The sequence below is a fragment of the Haemaphysalis longicornis genome, unplaced genomic scaffold (assembly GCF_048455015.1).
Source record: "Haemaphysalis longicornis isolate Haplotype H1 unplaced genomic scaffold, Haemaphysalis longicornis Haplotype H1 scaffold_8, whole genome shotgun sequence".
Lineage (NCBI taxonomy): Eukaryota > Metazoa > Arthropoda > Arachnida > Ixodida > Ixodidae > Haemaphysalis > Haemaphysalis longicornis.
In genome coordinates, this window is record NW_027526445.1 from 93,090,103 (window position 1) to 93,105,515 (window position 15,413).

At 47.8% G+C, this 15,413-nt stretch overlaps 1 protein-coding gene across 1 annotated transcript in view; it reads right to left on the reverse strand.

Annotated features, from left to right (window-relative positions):
* Window positions 1–15,413, reverse strand: part of Polr2g (DNA-directed RNA polymerase II subunit Rpb7) — a 34,543-nt gene that overhangs the window by 11,014 nt on the left and 8,116 nt on the right. The window contains exons 4-6 of the mRNA XM_077680412.1: window positions 12,129–12,179; window positions 7,057–7,122; window positions 4,878–4,949 (exon numbers count right to left, since the gene is read on the reverse strand). Coding sequence (XP_077536538.1) covers window positions 4,878–4,949; window positions 7,057–7,122; window positions 12,129–12,179 — 189 coding nt within the window. The remainder of the gene's footprint in view (window positions 1–4,877; window positions 4,950–7,056; window positions 7,123–12,128; window positions 12,180–15,413) is intronic.

The window sequence follows — 15,413 nt, forward strand, 5'->3', positions numbered from 1 at the left end:
ACCGCACAAGAAACTTCGTGTGTGCTTTGAGCGGTATCTTAAGTAGAAGTTAGAAGCGGTGGCTCCAGCGCCCCGCACCACTTCGCTACCGAAGGTGCCGCCTGGTTGCCGCGGCCGGCCGGCAGCGTGCGGGTGGTTTCGCGGCGGCGTCAGCGCGCCTGTGCAGTCCGCGGCGCGTTTTCACGAACAGAAAACAACAGCTCAGCCGTTCCTGGAGAAAGAGCCCGTACGTCACCGTCTCTCGCTCGTTCGTCAGTCGGGCGCCTCGCCGGCTCGTTTGTATCATCCGCCGGGCCGCGCAGGCCCGTTCGCGAGAGCCGAAATTTTTCCCATTGTTGCAGTGGGAACAATTTCATTGTTTGAAACAACGAAACAGGAGTCTCGACTACCCTGCCGAACATGCGCGAAGGCTGCGACGAAGCGACAACGCTTTGAATGTGGCTTAGCTTGTCTCACAGAACAGGGAGGATTTTAGAGAAGCAAAGGTCTAGCTTTGCCTGTAGTGCCAGAAAAATCGTAGCGGCGGCGTCGTGAACTACCGTGGGAGCCCGCTTGGTGCCGCTGAAACAAGGCTTTGTAAACATGGCGGATGCTTTTTGCACAGGCCGCTTGAGCTCCTTAATAACATGGCTGCTCTCTCACGGCAGCCGCCGGCTCGCTGCTCCTGCTGGTTGCTGGCTGGCACGCTGGCCGCGTGTTTACTTGCGCCGCGCTAGTGAAGTGATCTTACGCCAGGTGACCAGATGGCCTCGACTGACACAGACCACAGTGAGCAGCAAGTGAGAACAAATCGTTTATTGACATCCGCAAGTTTACAGGGGCCAGGACATCATTTCATTTCGATCGCTGCAATTGTACGTCGCTTTCGTGACATTTTTTTTTTTTTTTGCCACAACTCGTTCACTTGCGCTAAGATTTCGAACGAAGGGCACACAACCAGCACTCAGTCGACGATGAGAGGCAGCGGTATACAGCGAGCGCCATCAGTTCGCACGTGCGATGTGCCCACCTTCCGCATCCATCACATTGGAGAGCGGCGACGTTGTCATACACAACCTTTTCACAGCGGCTGCAAGTAGGACGTGACGACGTGCGCTTGGGGCCGGGATTCATCGCAATGTCTCCAGCGAGCAAGAGGCACAACGTGACTGTCGGGCGGCCAGGAAGGGGTGCGCACATGTGGCGGCATACCTTGGGGCGATGCTTCAGCGAGGTGGTGGGAACCAACTCCGTGCACAGCGCGCGAGACAGACTTGTAGTGGCGAGCACGCTCAGACGGGCGCATCCGTCGTGAGGAGCAACACGTACGTTTGGCGAGGTCTGGACCGAGGCGAGTCCGTAAAACGAAGAGTGATGCCAATAGCAAGAGGAGTCGCAGCCTGGCTATAGGCCTAGATGCGCCATCACAACAAGTCGATGCAGCGGTACAGCGGCTCCGCTAACACGGGCTCCAACAGGCTCACGCGGGTCGCTGAGCCTTCCCGGTGGCACGCATCACACTTACTGCATGTTCACAGCGCAGAAATACTCAAGAAAACTAGATTTGACACGACCACAGAGAATAAGTTAACCGCAATCCAGCTTGGCTTAGCTTGGCTTTGTGGTTGCGAATTGGTGGCTTTGTGGTTGCGAATTCACAAGCGAGGTGGTGCACCAGTCGGCTGTTCGTAAAAAGTTGCGTACATTTTGCTCAACAGATGTTTGATGCGGAACTTGTTAATCATCTTTTGAAACAACACATTGTAAGCGAACTTTGTTGGCTCTCTGAGTCACGGAATGAATGTTTTGTATTCTCTACCAAAAGTAACCTCTCGGGTGCGCCGTCTGGTGGACTTGATTAAGAAAACTGCCGCTGTAGGTTGGTGTCGATTTTTACGCCGCCTATAGGGAAACCAAGGAACGTCCAAGCTTGAGAGGCCTGCTTGTCTTGGCTCCACACGTAGTCAAGATGTAGGACTGATGTCGATGGCACTGCGGCTTGCCTAACGAAACCGAAACTTGAACGAAGTTTTGATATTCGTTCATCCCGAATACTTCGAAATATCGGAAATTTTAAATTCGAGTCGAAGCGAATTCGAATACTGTAATATTCGTTCGAATATTCGAAGCGCCCGAATATTCGCACAAGCCTATGCATGCCCCATCTGCCACAGTTTGGAGTAGTGGCTGTGGTCAACGTGAACGCAGTGCAATGCCCGTGCACACCCTGGGGGCTTGTCCTCGATGACCATCGAGGCCCCGGCAGCAGTAAAGTTAGCCTTTTCTTGCTTCAACAACCACTAAACCCGATCAGGCATATACTCGCGAACAAGTTAAGAACAGCAATAGCTCATGGACGGTATCACTCTGCTGAAGCGACAGACCCAGATGCGAACGGGCGCACGTTTTGAAGGGAGATTGCTATGAATCCATATTGTTGCTAGCAAGCGCTCTTCTTGTGAAGTTCCTTTGTCTTGCGTTTTTCTGCGCTTTTAGTCACTATGACTCCATACCAATTTGCCCGCTTGTCGGCGCTCCTAAGATTGTCTGCCTGTTCTCACGAAGTTTCTTTGTCGTTGCTGCAGTAATTTATAAGCATATGAAGTCCAAAAAATCACGAAAACGGCTTGTGTCATGTTCAAAATATTCCCAGTAACGTACTACCTGCGCTGCGCGGAGTAACCTGAGGGGCATCTTTGATGTGCACCGAAATCTCAAACACAAGGGCAGTTTCGCTTTCTGCCTCCATCAGAAAAGCGGCCGCCGCGGCCGCGAATCGAAAAGCGACTTTTATACTGCAGTCCTCGCTTGGGTGTGCTCTTTCTGTTTTTGGCCAAGTGGGTAAAGTGTCCCACTTCAGACTGCAGGTTGGCTTAGCAGCCACAAGTTCGAATCACACAAGGAACAACTTCTTTTTATTTTTTGCTCGAGTGCTTTTGTGCCGTTCAATACAAAAAGGGTTAGATTCCAAAGAGAATTCAGCAAAACGCCGTGAACTTCAGCCCGAAAACTCAAAGCTCAGTTCGAACTGTGCATACAGCCAGTACGTCTGAGGTCTGCTATAGTGCCTATAGTTCTGCACTATAGTTCTGCTGCATTGGTTGCCAGACAACCGTAACAGTCAAGTCACCGTCACTTGGATAGAAAACTGCTTAGGGCAACCAATAAAGGTTGCGTATTTCTAAAATATCGGGTTTACAGCTTTACAAAATACCATACACAAAGAAGGTTTACCGTATTTACTCGCATAATCCTCGCACTTTTTTTTCGGAAAAGTCAATGCAAAGTTAGGGGTGCGAGAATTATGCGGGGAAAAAAATCTGGTGCACAGTGTTGCCAATTTGCCTTATGCCAATCCCGCTAAATGTAGCGGTCGTTTTTTGTATATGTAAGCTCAGTGTTGCCAACAGCCGCTATTTCTTTTTATTTTATTTACAACGTAAACAGTCTCCCGTCGATCAGCGATCATGAAATTGCCGCCTTTGCTATCTGGCGCGCGCCCTATCTCGTCGTCGTATGTGCGTGCCCTACTCCAGTAACGCACGTTGAAGTCGGTGACGCCGAAGTGCCTGCCTGGGGCACGGTTGCCGTGTTCGATCAGTGTAGCTGGCGTTCTTCCCCATGGAGAAGCGGCACCAAGCACAAAACAAAGAGATCAAAAAGTTCTCAAAATGGCAGCGAGCTATCCACCACTGACGCGAGTGACTCACTGACTGCTGCCGCTCAACGACGGGACCACGACGGCGACACGACGACACGACAGCGGGCTGCGCGAACACCGTCTAGCTGCGCGCACGCGAAACATGCGCGAAACCGGCTCAAGGACAGTGTCAGTAGCGTGTTAGGGCGTGTGTTAGGGAGTAGCCATGCAGGTTGTTAGGGCGCCTTGATGGCCTTGGATACACGGCGCTCTCCGGCGAACGGAGAGGCGGCGGGGGAGGGCGCGCGTTGGAGAGCGCGTGCACCATGCGGGTTTCGCGAGCAGGCAACTTTCGCCGCTGCAAAGTTGGGGGTGCGAGGATTATGCGAGGAACCAAAAAATTCAAGTTTTGGTGGCTCACATTAGGGGTGCGAGGATTACGCGAGTGCGAGGATTACGCGAGTAAATACGGTATTTCTCTTTGCTTAACTCTAATGTTTAACTGCAATGCTCTCTGCACATGTGCTTAGCTCTGAAAGGGGAACATATGCTTAGCCCTTAAAATGCCATTTGCCATTGCATCACTAACTCATTTCTCGTATGTGCTGCCTTGTTTGGGACTTGGGTCCCATTTGGTGCAGCGGTAACAAGCTATCACTCGAGCTACCTACGCCTGCCTGCGCCACTTTGGGGCCATGGCCGCCACCTGCGCAGTGACCGTGCCGCTCGCTCAGTGCGCTTTTCACGCCCCGGTTCCTTTTTGCGTGTGGTGTAATAAAAACCAATAAAAACAGTGCCTGGAATCGCTGTCCAACTGTAGAGCAAAAGTCCTCCAGTGGTTGCTCGGTTCTGTTTCGCACACTTTGAAATTGATTTTAAATATGTTCTGGGCTGTACTTACCGTTGATATTTTACAGATGATTTGCAACACTGATTTGCAGCACTAGATTTGCAAAGCTGAGGAGTGGCATGTCTTACTTGGGCATATTGCAAGTCTATGTGATCACATTTCTAACAGCTTCGTGCAGCTGCCTCACACGGCTGATCAACGAAACTTCTGAAAACTTCTCGGCACTCAGGCCCACAATGAATCTACTTCTGCATGCTTACAGCCATTTTTCTCTCTTTTTTTTTGCCATGACTGCTCTCCTAGCAACTTCCTAACAAAGCAAACATGGACTTTCCCGCGCATGGAAACAGTTCCTCCTCCCCTACTCCTCCCCTGCTGTTCTACAGGACAACTGAGCGGGACACTCACAATGTCTGATGCATCAACTCGTGTTCCCACGATCTTGAGTCTGATCTCGTCATCTTGCTGGATGATGATGTCCTGGAAGGGGAAGGCGAAAAGAATGCTACAATCACCACAGTGTCTACCGAAAAGCAGCAGCTTTCAACCACTTTACGTCTTTGAGGCACGGTGAAAGAGGCAAGGCAAGATGGACACATCTGTAATAGTACTCAAAGGCCAACTGCACTCAATTTTCACCGTGGCTAAGTTTACTTGCAGTACATACAAACAAACCAGCTGAGACACGACTGGCAGCCCTGTGAAATGTGTTGTTAATCAGTTAGAACTGTTTAAATTAACTCCGTAGCAGACAACGCTGCACTTGCTGGCAGATTGCGCAAACACCCATGTAGTGCAAGTCATCAAGGTGGCTGGCCGAGTGCTTGGTCCACCAGCCAGCCAGGAGATCCGGTCGAGCTCTGCTGAGTGCACTTATCCTAAGGTGATGCATGTGCAAAGTGATTGTGTGCAGAATTGTGTGCAAAGCGATGGTGTGCTAGCCTGCCACACTCTTTTCAATTTTAGATTCAAAATTGACAATTTTTGCTTGGTGTTAGTGCTGCGCCTGCACGTATTTCAGCTGCCATACTTTGTATCTTGCCATATTTTCAGGCAGCCAACGCAGAACCGGGTTTTCAAGAGGTTGAAATTCCAGTGCAGTTGGTCGACACCACACGAAGAATACATTTTGGCTTCATGCAGGATTTGAACTCTGGACACCAGAGCAGCTGCCAAGAGCGCTAACCCAGCACATTTCCGGAAGGGGACACAAACTAGCCTCCTGTGATCGTGGAACATGATGGCACACGAGTTGAACAGGGGCATGCGTCAAGGGCTCTGACTCCGGACTGCGGGGGAAGTTGCCGCGTACATTGCAAACAGCCTGCCTGTTGGCCGAAAGGCAAAGAAATGAAAGCGAAGAAAGAGACGCAGACACGATGTAGCAATAATGAAGCTGGTAATGAGTGTTGCCAGGCTTTGCCTTCAAACCACGCAAGCAGGCTCAATTAAGTGCCCCGAGGAATTTGTTTCTTACTTTAAAAGCACTCTCATCGCCCACCATTCCTCGCCTACTGATACTAGTTTGAATGGCCACTTGGATTGCATTCTGGCCTTATATGTCAAAATCCAAATTTTGGGTTTCCTGCACGGGAATTATAACCTAGGCTACGAGACACGCCGTAGCGAAGGGTTCCAGATTAATTCTGGCCACCCGGGGATCTTCAATGGCCTGCAATAGTAAAGCAGATTTTCCTTTGCTATCTATTAGAATAAAAATTGTTCAGTGGGGCCATTTTTGACAATGAAATAGTTGCCAAATAAGGACACATGTTACTTTCAAAGGAAATAATGGTTCTTCTGAACAAGTCCTTACAACTGGCAAGTTCACTGGTTGTGTGTGTGTGCATGCTAGGAGCAGAATTTCGAGGCAATGAAATTTCAATATGACCAAGTAAAAACCTTTTTTTTTTCAATGACCTCATTACGTCCAGGCCTTTTAGTATTACGTGATAAACATGGTGGAAACTTGCTCAAGTCAATTTAATATTCCCACTTTCCATAGCTCGTGTGCCATCTAGTGGAGCCTTTCGTTAGTGTTGAACTCTTTTTAATGTTGCCATGTGATCTAGGGTCAGGCGTTAGCACTTCTTCTATCTCTGGGTGAAAACATTGTCTCAATTCATGTTTCTTATTTTCTATTGCAAATATGAAGCACCCATTTATTTTCAATTAAACGAACACTGCTGGTACCAGTTATGTATGCATGCTTTGCCTCAAATATGCTCAATTTTTTTTTTCTTGAGCAATGAGCATGAATGTTTGCAGGTTTAGCGTTTTGAGAATGTTTTGCAAATGTAAAATTCTCAGTTTTGAATCCTAACTTTTGGTCAGGCGGCTGAATCAGGGGACAGACGGACAGACCGACATACACACAAACAGACAGACTAAAATTTTTGGGTTTCCATAGCCCAAGAGAGATGATCGGCTTTAAAAACGATAAGGTTCATTACAAACGTCGCACATTCGCTCCCGACTGAACGCTCTAACGCTCTGAGCACTGAACTCCAGTGGCCAGTGAACTAGCACTGGGGGGGGCCACAAACGTTCCCCAAGCCAACAAACTCACTCGCAGTGTTGGACTCACCTCATCCTGTGTCCTGTAGCAGGGCGGGTTGGAGTTGGGGTCGAACTGCATGTCCGACGGGATGGACTGCAATGCACAGCGAGGGAAGGGGAGGAGGGAAGGCCACATGCGTTAACATTGTCAAAAAATTCATATTTTAAGGTTTAATGCACCAAAGCCACAGCTGGGCTGTGAGACGCATCAAAGTGGGGGGCTCCGGATTAATTCCCACCACCATTAGCGTGCACTGAAAACTCAACACACGGGCGCTTTCACTTTTCACGTTTATCGTGTTAATATTACCAACAACAATAATGACAGCAAACAGGAACATCCTCCAGTCAAATGCACAGGTAAGGTCTAGGAATTAGGGCTAGTACACAGTGCTTGGCCCTGTCCCGTTAATCGCCAGTGCCAAGTGACCAAGCCAATGGGACGATGCAAGACTAAAGTGCAGGCTCCTACGATGAAACAGCTGATCCCCGCAAAGCGCGGTACAATCGTCACGGTATACAAACACAATAATAAAAAACAATTGAGGAGGGGTGTCTTGCCCATGAAATTGTCATAAGTGACACCCTAATTACCGAGAAAAGTCTGCCCCAAAGTCTTGGGAGCAGGCATTACACTTCACGTGTACGTACCTGCATAACAAGCTACAGTTTTCTTGCACCAACAGAATTCGTTCTTTCATTAAGAGTGCATGCAAGAGTACAGTAAAAAATGCCGAGTCAAGACAAGTGTTGTAGAAATAAAGTTCCACGACACTGATTGCAAATTTAAGACTGCGGGCTGCTTGTAAAACAAATTATTCAAGTAAATATGGAGACACGAGCTAGTTGGTGAACATTCGTCGTCAAAAATTAAGTGCAAACTCAAACAGGGACAAGAAAGGGAGACGACACTAGCGCTTGCCATCAACTGAAAACTTTATGGCTCCACTAGAAGCACCACTACATTCGACCAGTCATGTATCTTGGCAGTGGCTGCCAACCACACAAACAAGTTTCTGCGACTTCTGACAGAGACCTCGCCTGAAAGTGGCAGGGGAGTTGCCACTCTATCTATTTATTTAATACCTCTATTATTTGTTTGAAGATGGCGGCAAAAATTGGCAATACCGTTATCAGTACAAAGCAGGCTCTTTAATGAGCAAACTATGTATTTTCCCCTTAACAGCCCCTTTAAATTAAGGAATGCCCACCACCTGGTGACAATGCGTCCCCAGTTCTTTTGTTTTTTTGTCAACAGCTACACAAACATTACAGCAACAGTTTAACACACTGACGTTCTTCAGTTAATCATTCAACGTTGGAGGCTTTAGCTAAAACAAGTGTAGGAATAATTAGGGTTACAGAGAAAAGAGAAGCTTGAGATTTGTATCTTGAGATTTGTATCTTTTGTGCACGCGAAGGAAAGGATGGTGTGACAAAAGACGACTGGTCTTCAAAGGGGCCATGAACACAAAGTACAAGCTTGTGTATTTTGCAAGAACTAGCCTGTGGTAACTCAGTCAGTGCCATTCTAGCCATGGAAGACATTATTTAAGTGAAAAAAAAAATATATATATGGAAGAAATGTTGAAAAAATTTCAATTTCGCACTGCAGTGACGTTTTATGGGTGCGAATTGAAGCAACAGAGACCAGCACTAAAAACGTACTTTTCGGTGTGTGAACAGCCTGTTAGCATTCATGCGATACGATGAAATGTAACTACCGTATAATGCGGAATATAGGTCGAGGCGGAATATAGGTCGACCCCCTTACCTTGTAGCCGAAAAATGCAAAAAAAAAAAAATTAGGTACCAACCATTGTTTTATTGAGACTATAACTTGTTTCGTCTAAGATTACTCATTTAAAACTGTCTCAAGTATCGTCGGACGACTGCTTCTGGCTCGCTGTCACCCACACAGCAGGTCGTCCTCGGTGCAGTCCAGGGAATCGCTTATGCAGCACTTATTAAACACTTGCAAGACCATGTCATCGTGAAGCGAGCGCAAAGCATGGGACACTCGTGTGCAGACCGGAGCGACAGCCAGTCTGTGCAGGCGGTCAGCAAACATCTTGGGCTATCCATTCGTAGAGACATCGCACGACGCTAGCGGACAAAATTTGCCCCTTTGTACAGCAGCACAGGTGCACGGAGCAGCGCCCATGAAACGAGGTCTTCCGAGCGTTGCATACCGAGAGCTGCCCCTTCAGCTAACGCCGCTAGCAACACGTCTTTTGGTGATACCGAACTGGCGCAAGGCGGACACATCCTTGGCCTTGGAAAACCCCCAACTTTTCTTTTAAATGCTGCTGTGAACTGGCACCAAGTGCCTAAACTCATTTTGAGCAAGAAGAAAATAGCACGCACACATTCGCCGACAGCGAGAGAAGCAACAAAACAAAGATGGCGTCGCGTCTGAATGATGGTGGTGGCGATGGTGCCTTTGGGGTTTGGATGGGCTCGATGGGCTGCCCGGTCGCCGGATGACAACTGCCAGTGACTGCAATATAGGTCGAGGGGTGACTTTTCGGCAAATTTTTCTGTAAAAAATCTCGACCTATATTCCGCATTATACGGTAGAAGCCCAACCACAAAGGCCCCGCCACGTTTCTTGGTGGTGACGCAGGTCGGCAGATGGCAATCGCTGGAAAGGAGCTGGGGACTCTCCAGTGATTCATGCGTCCTCCCTGGTATCTCCATTACTTGTTTGAAGTTTGCAGCTAAATTGGCACTACTGTAATCAGGACAGGGCAGTCTTTTTAATGAGCAAAACTTGCATTTTGTCTTCAGGGCCTTTTTAAAGGGGCCATGCAGACAAAATACAAGTTTGTTTTATTCCAAAGATTTGGTGTTTTAAAGGAACACTGACACCAATTTTCGGCGTTAATATTATTGCACAGTTCGCTCCCTTCACTCAACAGAATACCCTGGCTGAAATATGAGCGGCCTGCGACGCCAAGAACATAGTCTAATTGGATCTTATTTATCGCGCCGACGGAGCAGCGCGCAGAGCGGCACTCAGCAAATGGACATCAGCGTGACAACACTCCAGGAGAGGAAAAAGAAGTGACGCGACAGCGCTCGTCAAAAACTCATGACGTCACTTCACGCGCACGGCCCCACGAGCGGCAAGCGGGCGCAGCACCCTCTCAAGCGGGCGCCGGTGATGTCCGCACAAAGTGGTGAGGTCAGGCAGGGAGTCTGTCATATGCGCCGTTCGGGATGAAAGCGCGGGAATTTGAAACAAACGATTTTCAGGCCGTTCAATGTAATTAACTATCACGCACTGAAGTATTTGAAGTGCTGTTTCAGGTTGGCCAGACCATTAAGCATCGATAAAAGCAATAAAAGTGTAACATGAAATTTTCGTGTCAGTGCTCCTTTAAGTTTATTTTATTTGAAAATTTTGGCGTTTTATAGTGCCCCCAGTGCTTTTCTGGAGCAAGTGATGCTTTATTCACTGAGAAATTATTCAATTTAAAGGAGTACTGACACGAAATTTTTGCGTTATGTTTTTTTCGCTGCTATGCGTGCCTACCAGCCCACTAATCATAGAATGACACATTAGACGGTCGATTGCAGCGTAAACAATCATTTACAGCATCATTTATTCATGTCAGTTTCGGTTTTGACAAAACGAACGCCAAGCAGCCACCATGACAGGAGGTAGCAAGTGACGTAACCATTCTTGCCGTACCGCTGCGGCTCTAGACGCACGCGCGTGCCCAGACTGGCTGAGGTCTTCACCATCCCCATGCGCCGGGGCAGCATGACGTCAGTCCCAAAACCATTTAGTGTACACACGGTGTAGCAGCGCGCGCCAACCACAGCCAGCGCGTCGGCTTCGTCATGGGAGCCCTAACATCGGCAGTTTGGGGCAAGTAGCAGATGCTGTCATGTCGGCCTGCTCTGGCTTTCTCGTGCGGGCGAAGATTAAAATGGATTTAAAATATGTTATACGGAACGGCTACTGTTGGAACTTGCTGGGAGATATCTCCTGGTAAAAAGGAAGCATTTTACATAGTTACCTCAGCTTTGAAATTTTGTGTCAGTACTCCTTTAAGTTAAAATTTTGATTCTTCTGCCAAATCGTGTGTTTTCATAACGTCTGGCATGAAGTCACATAGATGGGTCTTCAAGCAAACTTCAGCTGCGCTGCTCAGTCTGCAGCGGACTGCAGAGCCTTGTTTACCGTTAGTCCTCCTAGATGGTGCCCAACACTGCTCCGCACAGCTATTCACCTTTGCTTTGTTTTTGACCGTATTTGCAACTGGCTCATTCTTGTTACGGTAGGTAGTAACAGCTTCAAGAAACATGGGGTATATTCAACAAATAGGCTAACGTAAGACAATGTCGCTTGTGCCAATCGGCCAGTGACGACTGAGACAACCCCAAAGCACCAGACTGCTGTGCAGCTACAACAAGCATAGTGTATGCAGTAACAGCAGCAGTGTGTGTCACGATTTAGTCCCGCGTTCGTGAACCTGGGAGGGTAGGGGTACCCTCCAGCCGAGAGACGACATGCAGCGTGCTGGTGGTGACGGTGACTGACCCCCGAGCAGCCGTCCTCGGAGGTGTTTATTGCCCGGCCACACACAAGGTTGCCCACCGTGCCTGGTGGGGCCACTGAACTTAGCGGCCAACGAATATCAGGGATGGGGGGCGCCACACACTTGTCACAGTGTGCACTGGTAATTCTGTGCTTATGTGTACTTTAGTAACTTCCACTGTTTTCCCCACTATTCTTGCTGCTATAAAATGAATATGCATTACACTTAAGCAAAAATAGCTCATTCTGCAAGCTTATAAGCCCTGCCTAACTTGTGTTTGCTTTTGCAGGCCTCAGCCAATTGCATGGCTGTGCATATGATGTCATATGTCCCAGTGCGGGAAATGACCTAGTGGGTCATATGGCCATTCCCTTTCTTCTTAATTCTGTAACTCATTTGAGCGAAGTTTACGTTGAAAGAGGTGTCAGTGCGATTATAACGACACAATCTTTCGAATGAACCAAACTTGTATTTTCTCTGCATGGCCTCTTTAAAGTCGGAAGGGGCACCTAGACCAAAGGAGGATGTAGAAAGACTAAGACCAACTCACATGTCTCGAGATGAAACAGGAGAGGGGTCCAATCTCAGTGAAGAGGCCAACCTGTAACGAAACCAAGTTGCGTTGTGGAAAAACCACAAACACTCGTGAAAGCAAGGCATTGCAGCGAAGCCTTTTTTCCTACCATGCTTGACTCCATTCTAGTATTTCACTAGCCACTTTTTGAAGCCAAGACCAGTCTCGAGAGAGACCATGGGCCCTCTTAACATGGGTGCAAGTGCATAAGAAGTGATAGGGAGTCATTTTCAGTGAATAAAAGTGAGCTACAATGCCTACTATAGAGAACTACACGGGTTTGGGGGAAGTGTAAACACACTACTACTCGACAGATCACCCAGCAATCTGACAGGAATGCTACTAGGTGGTAAGAATTAAAGTTTGACGTGCAAGTATGAGTTTCTACATCTACTAAACAGCACTTCCAACCGAACGTGGCTCTAGACAACCTACGATACTCATAATGTAGTTTCTGAAACAGCGATACTACTGTGGTAAAAATCTTCCATAAAACCTACCACTCCGTAACAAATATGTGAAAAGCGCATGTCGAAAGGAATAATTTGTTCACAGTGTATAAAAACAACAGGCTTTAATCACGGTAAGCGATGAGCAATGTGTCAGTTTGGTACCAGCATTTTCTTTTGCTGCCGTTTTTTCACCCTGCAGTTCGACACAATGCTCCCCCATACGCCTTTCAGAAACTTTTTAACTGCATCGTAGCCCGATTTGGAGTGCAACAATGGCGGGGGAGGTTAGTAGTCTCCTGAGTTTGGCTGCCCATTTTTGAAGCACAACGACCAGCTTGCACAGAACATGGTCGATGCATTTTACATGCTGGGTGACACTTATTCATAAGGAACGTGTGTATTGCTTTCCCATTCACTATATCAAATCAAAAGGTGTGCTTAGCTGTCCCTCAAATTTTTCCTGTTCTGCTTGCATTTCGTTTTCAGGGGAGAGCAAAAAAAAAAAAAAAATAGAATGGCGGAAAGGGGCCAGTTTCATCTCGTTGCGTGGACAAGCGCATGCTCAGGCAGACACAGCTACTGCAACTAGAGCATTTTTTTAGTGGTGCATTCTGTTTGGTGTGCACGAATCTTCACCCTCCTCAGGTAATAAGTGAAGAAAAGGTAGAACAAATGATGAACGCGGCAGCTGGTATGAAGTCGGCGCTCAGGCCCTGATAAAACGAACATGGGGGGTGGCTTTAGTACGTTTTCTTTCCATATGTTTTTCCTGGTTTACACCCGTCCTATTTGAGGAACCAAAATGTACAAGACAAAGAATAATGAAAGATAACCCCTTGCGTGCGTGCAACTTGCAAAACACAGCCACGCAGTGCCTTGCATTCTGCGAACCAATGACAATAAAACACACGCCCCAGCATTGGGAAGCTGTGTTGCCGCGAGACTAGTATATCTCTTCCCTTCAATTGTGCCCTATTAGCGTAGTTTGTCTACGCACTCCCTTCTGCTTTTACGGGGAATGACAGCCCCGCCTTTCAGATGTGGGGAGTTAAAGTTGAATTATGTGAGCTGGTCAAGACACAAATGGCCATAATGTGCCTCGGCAGATGAGATCAGAGTGGAGATGTCAAAAGATGTGCCTAATGAGCTGTCCAAAAGCAGATGTCCACCTCACATACTTTTTCTCAATGCAGGACACAAAGATCCCCACGGCAGGCCTGATACGTGCCCGCTGACAGCTATAGCACACACGGCTGGCCCTAATATTGCACTGGGAGCTATACCATGGTTGCCGCCCTGTGCCGCCCAGAGGAGATAATAACAACAATCAAGAATTGAACACAGATAGGGTTTTGTGGGGTGGTTTTGAATGTTTTTCTTTCTGCTTATGCTTCCAATGTTTTCCGATAGGGTCGGAAAATAAAGGCCAATTGGTAGTTGCACTTTCGCATGTGTGCATCATGTGTTCCGGTGTTCTTCGTCTTCGTCGACGCCAATTTAGCGCAGTGTTTTATAAGTAATAATGTACCAACTAGCCCAGAAGCAAGCTCTCATTGCGCTATCCCACTGGCATCGCACGATGCTAGCCTGTGTAAAGCAGTAGAGAAAAGTGAGAAAAAGGGACCCCGCACACAGCACTTAAAAAAAAAAAAAGGGAGGGAGGGGGGGGGGGACAAGCAAGCATGGATGCCTTGAGGAAATGTGACTAGCAAAGTGGGTAACCAAGGCCCACAAAACAGTGCATAAGAAATAGGAATCCTTCACGGCAAAAGGTGAAAGTTGTGCGAGAGCAAAGGCCCCTTCACATTTGTGACAAGGGCAACGAAAACGACTCGCTTTCTGTTGCTCTAACTGCATGGCATCGCTCTTGTCACAGTGACTAGAGCAACAGGTCTCAACCAAGTTTTGTCGCAGCCATCACTTTTGCAGTGGAACCAGGAGGCTGACATCGCACAATTTTGAAACGCCCCGTCCTGCCCAGATGCCCGGACATCTTCCATAGGGACAGCCACACCCGAAGGCATACGCCACTGTGCGCAGCAAAACTAGTTGCCTCCGGCAATCAAGCGCTCCAGCAGACTGCACTATGTTGCTATTTGTAGTCAGGAAAAGACATTTTGAACGATAACGAAATTCTACTTGGCAAGGGACACACGTAGTATCAGGGCACGAGTCCTAAAGTTAAAAGGATACTAAAGGCTCAATGAAATTTTGTTTTAACTGAAAGATCATACGTTTCATAGCACTGTCAGCTTTTCTTCAATGAGCAACGATGCATTACGTCACCAAGCCATGGCCGACCACCCATTTCCTGCATGGCCACCGAGAACGTTTCTTTGATCCAAGAGGCTGGTTTTCACTTTTATTATTTGTTGATGACGGAACGAGAAATGCTTTTTGCTGCTCCAGCGGCCAGCGTGCCTGCCTATTGCCTATATAAGCTGGCCGCAAATGAACCGGCAACAAGCGCTATTTCAAATATCATGCAAGAGCAACTGCCCGGCTGGCTAGGCAATCACTAAAGTGGGAGCCTTCATCTCACCTCGCCTGGTTATCACGTCCATCTCATATTCTCTTCCCTCACGAGACGCACTAACCTGACATAAAATACACACTCGCTTCCCGCAGCCGTTTCGAGTAATCTTCGGCACTGAAGCTCCACCCACCCCGAACATAGGAAAGGTAGGTACAGCTATGCGCGCACAATTTACGGATTATTTATCAACAGCGACTCGCAGCGAATGGAAGAGCACAAGTTCAAATTGTTTGGACAACCCGCTGCAGTAAGTACTGTGGATACCTGAAGACG